Source organism: Malaclemys terrapin, chromosome 20 (assembly GCF_027887155.1).
Source record: "Malaclemys terrapin pileata isolate rMalTer1 chromosome 20, rMalTer1.hap1, whole genome shotgun sequence".
In the NCBI taxonomy this organism is placed as follows: domain Eukaryota; kingdom Metazoa; phylum Chordata; order Testudines; family Emydidae; genus Malaclemys; species Malaclemys terrapin.
This window is the reverse complement of record NC_071524.1, coordinates 12,390,628-12,406,014: the sequence shown is the minus strand read 5'-3', so window position 1 is coordinate 12,406,014 and position 15,387 is coordinate 12,390,628. Positions and strand designations below refer to the sequence as shown.

General features: G+C 46.4%; 1 protein-coding gene across 2 annotated transcripts in view; it reads right to left on the bottom strand.

Annotated features, from left to right (window-relative positions):
- Positions 1-11,194: 11,194 nt before the first annotated feature.
- LOC128826689 (galectin-4-like) overlaps positions 11,195-15,387 on the bottom strand; it is a 35,103-nt gene continuing 30,910 nt past the window's right edge. For both annotated transcript variants that reach the window (XM_054010126.1, XM_054010127.1), the window contains one exon: positions 11,195-11,773. In XM_054010126.1, the coding sequence (XP_053866101.1) occupies positions 11,630-11,773 (144 nt within the window). In that variant the 3' untranslated portion in view covers positions 11,195-11,629. The remainder of the gene's footprint in view (positions 11,774-15,387) is intronic.

Sequence of the window (15,387 nt, the reverse complement as noted above, 5' to 3'; positions counted from 1 at the left end):
TCTTGCTCACAACACACCTGTTGGAGGAAAGATGGGAGGTGGAACCATTTGTTTCTTTGTGATAGTGGGAGTGGCTCCATGATCAGGGGTTTGGCTCTTCCAGCCTGTGAGTTCTTGCTGGCCTTTGATTCTTGCTGCTTGCAGCCTGTGGGAGGGAGAGGGGCACAGAAAAATAGTGGGTGTCCAGCACCCACCAGAGCTGTTCGGTGGTGTCACAGATCAGCTGTTTTGGAGGCGCTTGGGGGAGGACGGAGAGCAGCAGGCAGGCAGGGGCCTCGGGGAAGGGGTTGGAGTGGAGACAGGAAGAGGCGGAGTGAGGGCGGGGCCTCGGGGAAGGGGGCAGAGCAGGGGAGGGAAGAGGCAGAGCAGGGGGGGGGAGAAGAGTCAGAACAAGGGAGGGGCCTCAGGGGAAGGGCCGGAGTGGAGGCGGGACCTCGGGGTGGACTAGGGCGTGAAGTACCCCCGAGGGAAAATAATTCAGTGCCTCTGCTCCAGGCCCAGCAATCAGGGCTCCAATTCACATGGAGTATGACATGCCGGGACTGCAGCACCGCTGTAGCGAGAGTGAAAGGCAGCCCTAAGTACCCTTGTCAGACGCCAGTGGTGGCCCTTGGCTCTCCCACTGCTCCTTGTAGGGGAAATACCTTACGTGTGTTCTCTCTGGAGCTCTCTGCTGGGACAGCTTGTCAGCATCTGCAGGCCCTGAGTGGTGGAGGTCCGTGTGTGTGCACAGTGGGCACCGGCCGACACAGGCAGCTCTGCCAGGTGCCAAGCATGACTGCAGCCCCAGATAATTCCCAGTCCTAGGTGCTGCCTCTTGCCTGATTCCTCCACTGACACAACCTAGCCTCAGTGATGCCACACTTCCAGTGAGGTACTAGTGTGAACCGCAATGAATCCACAGAGACACAAGAGGCAGCGGAGCAGAAGAGACTGTCAGGAGCCCATGCAGGGCAGCCACAGGGTTACCATATTTTAAGTGTCCAAAAAGAGGACACCCCGCGGGGCCCCGGCCCTGCCCCAACTCCACCCCCAGCCCCGCCCCAACTCCACCCCGCCCCTTCCCGGCCCCAGCCCAACTCCGCTGCTTCCCGCCAACATTTGATTCGCGGGAAGCCTGAAGCAGGCAGGCAGCAGGTAAGCTGGGGCTGGGGGGCATGAGGAGGCGCGGCCCCCCCGGCCGAGCGGCTCCCTCCGGTGGCTGGCCGGCCGGCCCAGGCCAAAAGGCTCTGGCCCCGGTGTCTCCTGCCCGGCTCGGCTTGGGCCCTGGGGCGTCAGACCCCAGCCCGGTCCCGGCCTGGCCCCCGGCCGAGCACCGCCGGCCCCTCCCTCCCTATTTTCCCAGACATGTCCGGCTTTTGGGGATTTCCTCCCGGACAGGGATTTGAGGCCCAAAAAGCCGGACATGTCCGGGAAAATCCGGACGTATGGTAACCCTAGCAGCCACACAAAGGGCTTGTTAATAAAACGTTGTGCTGTGTACAGCTGGTCAGAGCACGGCAATGCTCTGCACCTTGCTCTGCGCCCCCTTTGCTGTCTCTGAGCTCCATGCTCACTGCTCCAGGCTCCTTCTCTTGCTTTCTCCACCCATCAGAGTCCAGGCCGTGAGGTCTGATGAAAGCCCCAGCTTGGCACACGTTCCTAAGAGCCACTTGCACCCAAAAATGGTGATCTGAGAGGGTTTGAGCTTTCTGTACATCATGGATGTATTGCAGTATTGGTCTAATGAATCACTAACAGCAATTAAAGTCCCTCACAGGACTGGGCCACTAGGAAATGTTTTTGCATCTTTAGCGTGGCCCAGTGGGTCTGTCGGAGCTTCCCAAAGCAGGTTTGACCTCCAAACAATGGCAGGAAACGAAGAAGTCGGCAGATACTTATCGCGGCTCCGAAGTGTGAAAAAGGAGCCAGAGCCCCCGTGTGAGGGATTATGCCCCATAACATTCCACAGCTCCTGTTCACGAGCAGAAAACTTCGTTAACACAGAGCTAAGGTTGCCTGTGGCTCATTCATGCCCCTCCAGAACACTGAGTCCAGCTACACTCAAACTTCTGAAAACCAGGAAATACAAAGTAAAGATCCAACCCTAATTCAGATCTCCTTTTTTGGTGAGATTACAAGTCTGATTGATAAAGATAGCAGTGTTGATTTGGTACACTTAGACTTCTGTAAGGCATTTGACTGGGTCCCACTGTGACCTTCTATACCTTGGGGGAGCGTCCTGTAACCCCATATTCCTCATTTACATATAATTGTGATCTTGCATATAACGCATGCCTTATAAGGTATCAGGGGAGAGGTTATGATCTGCTGAAAGTCATTTTTCTATCCGTACATGTACATCATTAATGCAGATGAAGTTATGAGAATTGTGTTGTATGGTTGTCACTAAAGCGTGCTGTAAGTTGGGGAATCAGCCAGATATTAGCTCCCCAGCAAGGAAAGTAACCAATGCCCAGGTAGGGTGTCAAACAGCCATCAACAGCCATTGTCCAGCAAGGGAGCTACAATGCAATGACTCACCTGCATGAGGCTACACCAGGGGAACTGCCCAATCTTGCCTGGGGACTCAGCAATGCCCCCCAACCATGCCTGGACTTGTGCTCTACAAGCACATGGACTGAGGGTATAAAACTGAACACAGGGGGCCCAGGCTGGGCCCTTCTCCTGCCCTCACCTACGCTGCAAGCAACCAAGACACTGAGAAGAAGACAAGGCTCCAACAGAGGAGATTGGCCCAGGTTTAAGGAACGAACCTGTATGTTAAGGACTGCAATATCCAATGGGGTGAGAAAAACTGCTTAATGTAGATGTTGCCCAGTCTAATAGAATTGAGAGTTTAGAAGAATATGTGCTGTAATTATTGACAATACCGCTAAGAAGGTATACCATACATTCAGGTGTGCACACCCCCGGTCATAAAGATACCGGGCAGTAAAGAGGGAACCAGGTGTGGTTAATATTGTATTCACTGTTGGTATTTTATGAATTGAGAATGTTTATGATTAAAAAGTATCCCCACCTTCGGTCGTAGCAGGGCTGAGAAACAGGAGAAAGGTTTAGATCCCTCTCTCCACCCCAGACTGCTGGGGGAAAATAATTGCAGGTGGGTATACCCCTGATTGTAGTATGGTCAGGCAGTAGGAGGAGGACTTAGAGATCCTCGCTCCAAACCGAAAAATCCTAGGTGCATACAGCCTCAGCCGTAGCAAGACTGAGCACAAGAGGAGAACTTAGGGTTTCTCACTCTGATCCCTGGGAGGGGTTTTTATATTTGGTGTATAAACCCCCGGTTGTAGAAGTGCCGGGCAATAGGGGGAGGATTAGAGTTCTCGCTCCTGTTGGGGAAAACTATAGAGATAAGATATATACAGTGTAGTATTTTTTGTTTGTTTGTGAGTGATATTGTGGTAATTTCACAGTTTTAAAAAAACGTTTAAGGAAAGGGACCAGGAGGGGTGGGGGATAGTTAAGGAGCCCACCCTCCTTGCTAAATTGGTAGTGGAACAAAGACAGTGTCCATAAAAAGGGACGGTTCAGCGAGGAAAACAGGATCGGGCCTAGACAAGCAGGCAGGCAACAGATAAAAAAAATTGAAAACCAGGTTGGAAGCCCCAAGGGCATAGGGGCAGGAGTAAGAAAAAAAGGAAGTACAGGCATGGGAATTTCAGATCCCCGGAACAATACTTGGAATGGTAAAATCTGAGTTGATGAAGGTGTCATTTTAGAAGATAAGCAAGTTATTAAAAAAAAAAAAAAGTAAGACGTTAACACTGCAGAGGCTGAAGGAAATTAAGCAGTCAAACGTCGTAAAAATGTTTTTTAAAAAAAGTATTATAGAAAGAAAGTTCTTGGTTTCTTTGCACCCATTCTGACGGGAAGATGGGCCCTTTTCCAAAGGAATGTCTGTAAGTAAGCCAGGCAAAGACACAATCTGATTTAAATCATTTGACTATAAACAATTTAGTCAAATTTGCTAAAAGAACATAAGGGGTTTCTATTGGAACGTAACTGCTCCCAAATGTATAAAGGGAATGTAATCGGTGTACTGCTATTTAAAAATGGAGCAGCGTAGAAGGAATGTTAAAAAAAAATGTGTACGTATCTATCTCTGTTTGTAAATATGTACGGTTCTAAGGACCAATTGGTTTTGTTTTTCAATAATTCCATTCAAAGTTGCAAAACCAAAAATTACTTTTTGCCAAACACCGGTAACTAGTGTTGTTCGGCTTTGATATTTAGCATTTAACCCTTAAGGTACCTTAATGCTTTATAAGTTCAATATCTTTTTAAAAGACCAAAGTCCTGGCTGCGGCAGGGCAGTTCAAAACCAGGAGAATGAAAAAAGATTCCGGATTTGTTTTTTGGTAACAAAATAGCAAATAAGAGTTGTAGTAAAAGAAGAAAGAAAAAAGACAGTGCCCCACACTGAGCCTTATGGTGACTCTGTGTAATGAAACTGTCACTCTGATAAAGGTACATAAAAACTCTGTGAGCACAAAAAAAACCCAGTTACACCTTATGTAAAAATTAATATGGCTAATGTAATAAAAGTTAAACTGTAAAAGGAATGTGCATTTTCCCCAGAATATGTGTAATGTATATTGTAAAAGGAATAACAAAAAATGAAAAATAAAAAAAAATTGCAAACTTGGTCTACTGTATAAAAAAGGGGAAACCGAGGCACAAAATCAAACACTAACGAAAAAGGATTTGGCACTAATTCAGACAACGGGGTTCAAAGTAGCCTTAGATAAGGTTCCATTGGTGCAGCCCCAAGTTACATATTGGGGTATAATTATTGAACAAGAAGAAAGGCAAATAGACCAGCGCAAAGTGAGAGCCCTAGTGAAAATGCCAGCTCCTACTGACGCTCACTCCCGGAAAGTACTGTTGGGAGGGTTTAATTTTCTCAGATCACACAGTTACAAGTATGCTAAAGTAATACACCCCTTGTGGCGATTATTAAAAAAGAAGACCAAGGGGAATTAGGAAGAGGAGCAGGACGCTGCTTTAAGGCTCTTAAAGCAAAAAGCTCTCCCAGCTCCGGCACTGCACTTCCTTGATGAATCGCAGCCTTTTGTTATTCACCTAGCTGCCAACAATACAGCCTTGGCTGCTACCCTATTACAAAATAATAAAAAGGGAAAACTAATTCCGGTAACATCTAAATCCAGGAAGTTACAAGGAGCTGAGATAAGTTTTAATCCCTGTGAACACGAATGCGGGGCAGCCATCTGGGCAGTGCAATCTTTTAAGCCACTCACAGGAATAGCTCCAATCACTATTCAAAGCACCCACACTCCACTAAAATTCATTTTGTCAGGAAAGCTGATGGGAGGGAAAGTCTCTAATACTCGAATGGCACAATGGACTCTAATTTTAATTAACAGCGGGGTAACCACAGAAACAGTGTCAAAACCAGACATGCTAACACACGCTTTAATTAAAAAAGAAAACCGACATGACTGGCCAGAGATCACTCTGGGGCAAAGAATTGCTTTAGTACAAGCACCTCCACTGGAGAAATTGAATACAGTAGGGCAAGAGAAGCATATCTGGTTCACTGATGAAAGTCCAATGGTAATACATGGAAAAAAGTGTGTAAAATATGCAGCTCTCAATTTAAATAAAAACGTTATTCAGGGCCAGCTGGACCATGGGTCAGCCGACATGCTGCATTACATGCAATTTATCAGGTTCTGAAATGATATGAGCATTCCTCACGACCAGTGTATATTTACGCTGATAGCAACTTTTGCATAAAGGGAATTCAGTTCTGAATGCAGGACTGAAAAAAAAAAAGTAAGTGGAGGGCGGCGGATGGTAAAAATATTGCATATCTAAATAAATAAAAGTGGAGTTATCAGTGGGTAACAGAAAATCTTAACCAATTGAAAATCAAACATGTAAAAGCCCATAACAAGGAAACAAGCGAGGAAGTTGTTTGGCACAGGGGGAGGGATAGCTCAGTGGTTTGAGCATTGGCCTGCTAAACCCAGGGTTGAGAGCTCAATTAATGTGAGTTCAATCCTTGTGGGGGCCACTTAGGGATCTGGGACAAAAATCAGTACTTGGTCCTGCTAGTGAAGGCAGGGGGCTGGACCCAATGACTTTTCAAGGTCCCTTCCAGTTCTGTGAGATAGATATATTATTATTATTATTAATAATGTAGCCTGGCAACACAGTATAGCAATTGTAACTAGAAACCAAGCTAAAGGCATCCTTACCGAGGCCCCTGAACCAACAGATGATGCTGTAAATCACCAAACTCCAGGAAAGGCAGAGAGGCAAGAACTAATTAATGTAGCCCATCAGTTCATGCATGAAAAAGTAAAGGAAACCTTAAATAGGGTAAAACAAGTTGCAAAATAGAAAACCATGGAGGATAATGTTAAAACATGGGTAAGGAATAGCATGCGGTGTGCACGACCCCTTCATTGGCAACCCATGATGCACCAACGAAGGCACGGGCCCTGGCATAGAGTCCAGATTCATTTCATTGACAAGTTGCCTAAAAGTAAAAAAGAATTTCAATACCCGTTGGTGGTAATTGATTCTTTTTCAGGCTGGGTAAAGGCATTTCCTACTAAAACCAACAGCACCAAGGTGGTGGCCAAGGAGTTTTTAATAAGATGGTGTGTAAATATGGTACCCCTGAAATAATAGAGTCTGATAACGGGGGGGGCCTTTGTGAAAAAAAATTTCACATTGCTCTTGCAAGCCTTAGGAATCAAACAAAAGTTTCATATCTCATACCGACCCCACTCCTCAGGTCAGGTAGAACGCATGAACCGCACCATTAAGGCAGTACTGCGGAAGGTAGTAAACCACACCGAAAAAAATTGGCCAGACAAGCTGCCTCTAATTTTAGCAGCTATCCACAGCAGCAACAAATTACAAACCAAAATTCAGCCCTTCCAAATTATTTTTGGACACTCCATGCATCTTATGATTGACCCTGTCCACCTAACACAAGATCGGGGGAAAGACCCCTAATGTAACACAGCATAAACATTTGCAGTGACTTAAGCAGCTGCGAGAAGATAAAACCACTCTTCAATACAGAGTTAATCAAGCTATTAGACAAATACATAAAAAAATTCAAGCACAAAAGCATATCAAAGTGGCCCTATGGAAAACAGGGGATCAAGTTATGTACCTTAATTAAAAAAAAGGCACCACTCCCTGAAATCAAAATGGACGGAATCTTATTCCATAGTGGGCCGCCTCAGCCCATTGGTATACTGTATTAAAAAGAATAAAAAGTTAAAATGGGTACATGTTTCACAACTTAAACCTTCTGCATGATTAATAATGTCTTGAACTTTTTACAAAAAAGGACCCCTGGAATTCAAAACATAAGACGCTGCTCGACCACTACTACTTCCAAATCCATGAAACCTCAGTATAATCCCCGACCATGCTGCCGGCTCAGCCCAGCGGACACAGTGTCATAAATATACACAGAGCAGCTGTACTGAATCGCTTTACCTGTAAGGGCGTTAATCAGTTCAATTAACCTAGTTGGCACCTGACCAGAAGGACCAATGGGGAAAGAAGATACTTTCAAATCTGGGTGGGGGGAGGTTTTGTTTGTGCTCTCTTTGTTTGTTCCCTCTCTGGACGGAGGGAGGGTTCAGGCAGGAAAAAAACATCTCCTGGAAACATACCTGAAATAAGCATCTAAGGTTACAAAAATTGTAAGTAAGGCAAGGAAATGCGTTAGGTTATCTTTTGTTTTAGCTTGTGAATTTTCCCTGTGCTAAGAGGTCATTTCATTCCTGTTTTGTAACTGGGAAGCAGAGTCAGTGGGGAATCCTCTGTGTTTTAACTCTTTTTATTTACCCTGTAAAGTTACCTTCCATCCTGATTTTGCAGGTGTGATTCTTTGACTTTTTTTTAAATAAAATTCTTCTTTTAAGAACCTGATTGATTTTCAGTGTCCTAAAAACCAAGGTGCTCACATTGTAACCAACTGGTTAGTATATTATTTTCAAGCCTCCCCAGGAAAGGGGGTGAAGGAGCTTGGGGGGAATATTTTGGGGAAACGGGGACTCCAAATGGACTTTTTCCCTGAATTTTTGTCTAAATCACTTGGTGGTGGCAGCAATACCGTCCAAGGACAAGGAAAGGATTTGTGCCTTGGGGAAGTTTTTAACCTAAGCTGGTGGAATATAAGATTAGGGGGTCTTTCATGCGGGCCCCACAGCTGTACCCCGGAGTTCAGAGTGGGGAGGGAACCCTGACACACAGTCACCTCCCAGTGGGGCCGGTGAATGTGGCTGGGGGAAAGGGTGTGGGAGAGCGGGTCTCTGAGGGAGTTTGTGGGGAGGGGCTCTGGGCAGTGCAGGGTTTGTGGGAGGTGCTGGGCAGGTGTGGGGGCAGGCCTGTATGGGGCGCTGGGCAGTGGGGGGGTCTGTGGGCAGGGGGGCACCAGACATATGGGTCTGTGGGATGTCTTAGTGGGGGCACTGGGCATAGGGGACTGGAGGGTGTCTCTGGGCAGGGGAGCACTGGGCAGGGGGTTGGTGTGGTGCTTGGCATGGACCTGCCCCCGAGAGGAAGGGGCAGGCTGGCAGCGCATGGCTGGGCAGGCCAATGTGTGTCTGGCGCAGCGGTTCTCAACCTGCAGCCCACAATGGTAAATAGGTTGAGAACCGCTGGTTTAGTGTCTGAGTGGCTGGAGGTACAGCTGCAAGAGATGATATTCCATATGACATTCCATTTCTCAGTGCATAGCTGATTTAAAGACTTTGTATCAGTGACCTGTTCTCTTCACTAGTTACCAGTCTCCCAGTCTTTGTGTCATCTACAAGCTTCACCAGTGATGATTTTATGTTTTCTTCCAGGTCATTGATAAAAACATAAATAGCATAGGGCCAAGAACCAATCCCTGCAGGACCCCATTAGAAGCACACCCACTCGATGATTCCCCTATGATGAGACTTATCAGTTAGCCAGTTTTTAATCCATGTAATGTTTGCTGTGTTAATTTTATTAGAGAGACAAGATGGGTGAGGTAATATCTTTCATTGGACCAAATTCTGCTGGTGAGAGACGAGTTTTCAACCGTACACAGAGCTCTTCTTCAGGTTTGGGAAAGTTACTCAGAGTGTCACTGTCATGGACTCACATGACTCGTGCTCTCTCTCGGCTCCATACGGTCCCTGGGAGGAACCCCCTTCAGAGCAACAGACCTTCTTGGGGGTCCACTCTCTCCTAAGGGTTAAGCCGTAGGCCCCTCCACATTCTGGAACCTCTCTGAGCCTTCAGCACGCCTGGCTATCGCTGTGGGTCCCTCAGGGAGTCCACTCGCTCTGGACCCCAGGGCCTCCATGCCCAGAGGGAATAATACAACCCCAATCTCTAGCCTGCAGTGACTCTCAGCCAACACAAAGCAGAAGAGTTTATTGAGCATCTGAACCCAGCACAGGAAACTCTCCGGGCCCTTGGGCTTAGCAACCTTCAGCACAGTACATCTAGGTCTCTCTTGCATCCAGGAGGGCTCTGGCTGCTCCTCTCCCCAGTCCAGCTGCCCCCGCCCTTCCAGCCGACCATCTGTATCATCTCCCCCAACAGCTCCTCCGCTGTCCTTTGTCTTGGTCCCAGGTAAACAGGTCGCCTGGGCCTCCTCTCCTCCGTCCTTTGTTTCCCCCTGGCTGGAACCAACGAGTCAGGTCAGCAGGGTCCTCTCTCCTCAGCCCTTTTTCCTCCCAGTGGCCAGAACCAGCTTACTGCTAAGCTGGGGTAGGCCACCTGGTCACCAGGTCACTAGGGTCCCCCATCTCCAGGCAGTTTTCTGGGGTCCCGACTGCCAGGTGAGGTCACACCTGGTCCCTTGCAACAACAAACTCCCTCTCCTACCGCCTCATTACACACGCAGCACACAGGGAAACTGAGATCCACACAGTATTCATGCAAAACTCAAAGAAAATCCCCCACTTCGTCATAGTCACAACTAAATACAAGATGGAACAGATTGTTCAGCCTAAGTAAATAACACATATTTCAAAGGTGACGTAGCCTGTTAGCACCCCTCCAGTCATTGGCAGGGGAAAGCTTGGTGGGAAGGCGGGTTGGGGATTACAGATTGTTGTAATAAGCCATAAATCCAGTGTCTCTATTCAGTCCATGATTTTTAGTGTCTAGCAAAGTTATGAATTTAAGCTCCCAGGCTCATTTTTTGAAAGTGTTGTGCAGGTTTCCTTTGAGGATGAGGACTGAGAGGTCAGATATAGAGTGATCGCTTGGTGAACAGTGTTCACTCACAGGTGATATGGTGTTTTTGTCAGGCTTTCAAACAACCCCCCACCCTTTCCAAACTCATCATCAGATAGGGTTGACTCAGGCCCTGGAACTCTAATCCAGTGGTTCTCAGCCAGGGGTGCACATACCCCTGGGAATACACAGAGGTCTTCCAGGGGGTACTCAAATCATCTAGCTCAGTGTTTCTCAACCTGGAGGTCATGACACCCAGGGGAGGTCACTGGATTGGTTTAGGGAGTGGGGGCAAAAGACATATCTGGCTTCAAAACTAAGCTTGATAAATTTATGGAGGGGATGATATGATGGGATAGCCTAATTTGGGCAATTAATTGATCTTTGATTATTAGCAGGTAAATATGCCCAATGGCTTGTGATGGGATGTTAGATGGGGGGGATCTGAGTTACTACAGAGAATTCTTTCCTGGGTGTCTCGCTGGTGAGTCTTGCCCACATGCTCAGGGTTTAGCTGATCGCCATATTTGGGGTCGGGAAGGAATTTTCCTCCAGGGCAGATTGGCAGAGGCCCTGGGGGTTTTTCACCTTCCTCTGCAGCGTGGGGCACGGGTCACTTGCTGGAGGATTCTCTGCACCTTGAGGTCTTTAAACCATGATTTGAGGACTTCAATAACTCAGGCATAGGTTAGGGATTTGGGTGGGTGATATTCTGTGGCTTGCGTTGTGCAGGAGGTCAGACTAGATGATCATAATGGTCCCTTCTGACCTTAAAGTCTACGAGTCTATGAGTTCACAAGTGCAGGGCTGGCATTAGGGGGTGACAAGCAAGGCAACTGCCTGGGGCCCCATGCCACAGGGGCCCCCATAAAGCTAATTTACATGTTTTAGCCACGCCGCCTGGGGCTCAGCCTTCAGACAAGGCTCACAAGTGAAAAACGGCTCAAGCATCACACTGAAATGTAAGTACAATATTTATAGTCCAGTTGATTTATTTTATAATTACATAGTCAACATGAGGAAGTCGGCACTTGATCAGTAATAGTGTGGCTGTGACACTTTTGTATTTTTATCTCTGATTTGTAAGCAAGTAGTTTTTAAGCGAGGTGAAACTTGTGATACACAAGACAAATCAAACTCCTAAAAGGGGTACAGTAGTCTGGAAAGGTTGAGAACCACTGCTTTAAGCTACAGTATCAGAAATGCATATAGACAAAAAAAGAGACAATGAGAGAAGCCCTTCCCTCCCCCAACCCCCGTAGTGAGACTTCAGAGTTTCTGTATGATGTGAGATTTGGTGGCTGAGATCTCCAGGCTCGGCAGTGGAGCTGTTGAATGAAGATGATGAGAGGGCTGTGGAGTGGAGGATGAGTCAAATAGTGAGAATTTAGTGGCCCAGGCGGGGCCATCAGTACTGCACACAGGAGAGTGTCACATCCCCCGCTATCTGTAGCTGGTCCACCTGGTTGGCAGGGAGGCGGTGGACATAGTCAAACACGCGCAGTCCATTCACCGAGACCTGGTAGCACTTCCGCGTGTTCATTATCTCCATCTGGAGGAGAGAGAAGATTTACATTTGTGTGCCCTGACACCCAAGGATACAAGAACACCTGTTACACTGATAACAAAGCCCAGGGGAGCCATCAGTTCATCTTGCAGCACATTAGCCAAGAAGATAAAGTTGAAGCCAAGAAAAGCTTCTCCTGACCTGCGTCTTTGATGCCACGTGAATGCGTGTCTCAAAACCACAAATGTAACATTTTCTAACAGAGCTCCTGAAATAAAACAGCAGCTGGATTATCGCCAAGATCACCCCTTGCTACATGATCACAGAGTGTTTATTTCAAGCTCTTTTGATGGGGAACACAGTATGCACCTCAACCTCCACTTCCTCAGAAGTATCTTTACAAGATTTGTTTCAGGCAGAAAGCTTACCTGCTTGGGAAAGGAGACGAATGGGGAGAGCAGATCAGAGTATATAAAATCACATTTTTAAAACCTACATGAAAAGAACATGAAGGTTGCAAATTCAAGCACGCAAAAATTAGATGATGTTAGGGATTAATATTGCCCAGCAACCTTAATTCATCTGCCTTGTGTGTGAGCATCATGGTACAGTCTTTAATTACATAAAATCATAGCGATGTAGGACTGGAAGGGACCTCAATAGGTCATCTAGTCCAGTCCCCTGCACTGAGACGGGACTGAGTATTATCTAGACTAGTGGTTCTCAACCCATGGCCCGCAGGCCACTTGCGGCCAATCAGCATACAGCTGGGGCCCATGTGACATCCTCAGGGCCATACATGTAGTATATATATTGTGTGGATGCAGCCCACATAACACATAGAGAGCAGCATATGTGGCCCACAATGGTAAATAGGTTGAGAACCACTGAACTAGACCTGGATAGGTATTAGTCTCACCTGTTCTTAAAAACTTTCAATTGACGGAGATTCCACAACCTCCCTGGGCAATTTATTCCAGTACTTAACTACCCTGACAATTAGGAAGTTTTCCTAATGTCCAACCTAAATCTTCCTTTCTGCAATTTAAGCCCATTGCTTCTTATCCTGTCATCAGAGGCTAAGGAGAACAATTTATCACCATTCTCTTTCTATCAATTTTTTATGTACTTAAAGACTATTACCATGTTCCCGCTCAGTCTTCTCCAGACTAAACAAACTCATTGTTTTTTCAATGTTTCCTCATAGGTCATGTTTTCTAGACCTTTAATCATTTTTGTTGCTTTTTTCTGGATTTTGTCCAATTATCAACATCTTTCCTGAAGTGTGGCGCCCAGAACAGGACACAATACTCCAACTGAAGTTTTATCAGTGCTGAGTGGAATAATTACTTCTCATGTCTTCCTTACAACACTCCTGCTAATACATCCCGGAATGATATTTGCCTTTTTTTTCCCCCCGCAACAGCGTTACATTGTTGACTCATATGTAGTTTGTGATTCATTATAACCCCCGGATCCTTTTCTGCAGTACTCCTTCTTAGGCAGTTATTGCCCATTCTGTATTTGTGCAATTGATTATTTCTTCCTAAGTGCAGAACTTTGCATTTGTCGTTATTGAATTTCATCCTATTTATTTCAGACCATTCATCCAGATTGTCAAGGGCATTTTGAATTCTAATTCTCTCCTCCAAAGCACTTGCAACCCCTCCCAGGTTGGTATCATCTGCAAATTTTATAAGTGTACTCTCTATGCCATTATTCAAATCATGTATGAAGATATTGAATAGAATCAGACCTAGGTCCGATCCTGTGGGACTCCACTTTATATCCCCTTCCAGCTTGATTGTGGACGATTGATCAGTACTCCCCGCATACACTTTTCAAACCAGTTGTGCACCCACCTTATAATACATTCATCTAGCCTATATTTCTCGTTTGTTGATGAGGCCATGTGAGACAATATCAAAAGCCTGACTAAAATAAAGATATATCACATCTACCTCAGTTAGAGTGTATACATCTTTGATATACAAGGCAATGTCTCCTCCCTTTTTTCCCTGCCTGTCATTGCTGAAGAAGCTGTACTCTTCTATACCCATGTTCCAGTCATGTGAATTATCCCACCAAGTCTCTGTGATGCCAATTATGTTGCAATTGTGATTATTCACTAGTATTTCTAGTTCTTCTTGTTTATTCCCCATACTTCTTGCATTAGTATACAGACATCTAAGACAGACATCTAAGATGTTCATTTGATTTCCCCTCTATATTCCCTCTTTTCTCCATTGTCCCTGCTGTGATTGCCTATGTTCCCCCCCCCCCACCCCGCCCCATATTCTGACCCTTCACCCAAATCTCCGTGTTTTGGACTGACATGTGAGCTTTTGTCACCTGCCCCCATCAAACCTAGTTTAAATCCGGCCTCACTAGGTTAGCCAGTCTGTATCTGAAGATACTCTTCCCCTTCCTTGACAGGGACCTCCAGAGGTCATCTAGTCCTGTCCCCTGCACTCATGGCAGGACTAAGTATTATCTAGACTCTCTCTGACAGGTGTTTGTCCAACCTGCTCTTAAAACTCTTCAATGATTGAGATTTCACAACCTCCCTAGGCAATTTATTCCAGTGCTTAACCACCCTGACTGTTAAGAAGTTTTTCCTAATGTCCAACCTAAACCTTCCATGCTGCAATTTAAGCCCATTGCTTCTTGTCCCAGCCCCAGAGGTTAAGAAGAACAATTTTTCTTCCTCCTCCTTGTAACAACCGTTTATATACTTGAAAACTGTTATCATGTTCCCTCTCAGTCTTCTCTTCTCCAGACTAAACAAACCCAGTTTTTTCATTGTTCCCTCATAGCTCATGTTTTCTAGATCTTTAATCATTTTTGTTGCTTTTCTCTGGACTTTTTCCAATTTGTCCACATCTTTCCTGAAATGTGGCACCCAGAACTGGACACAATACTCCAGTTGAGGCCTAATCCACATGGAGTAGAGCAGAAGAATTACTTCTCGTGTCTTAGGGCTAGGTCTACACTACCCGCCTGAATCGGCGGGTAGAAATCGATCTCTCGGGGATCGAATTATCGCGTCTCGTCGGGACGCGACAATCGATCCCTGAATCGACGCTTCTACTCCACCAGCGGAGGTAGGAGTAAGCGCCGTCGACGGAGGAGCCGCGGAGGTTGATTTGCCGCCGTCCTCACAGCGGGGAAAGTCGGCTCCGATACGTCGAATTAACTGAATTTGCATATCTTAAATCGAGCCCCCCTCTCCCCCCGTATTGAGGACGTAGCCTAGCTTACAACACTCCTGCTAATACAATCACTATACTATGAATCGTCCCTGGGTCTTCTCTTTATCCCTCTGCATTAGGCAGGCTGCCTCCTCCTCCACTTCATGGCTAGGGCCCAGCAGGGGGAGCACTGAGAACACAGGAGAGACAGTCTCCCTGTTCTCCACTCTGGAGCCTGACAGGACAGCAACCCCCAGGAGGAACAATTGCAGGAAAAGTCCTAGGCCCTACAGTCCTGGGCTGGAGCATGCTCTGTGCAGACAGACTCTTCAGAGAATAACACTTGCAGCCTCTAACAAACCTCTACTGAGCAAGTGCAAAGTGCAGTTTGCACTGGTGTGTAACTTGGCCGTACGTGGATGGATTTTCGCAAGGACAGCAAAAGGTATGTCCCTGACACAAGGGAGA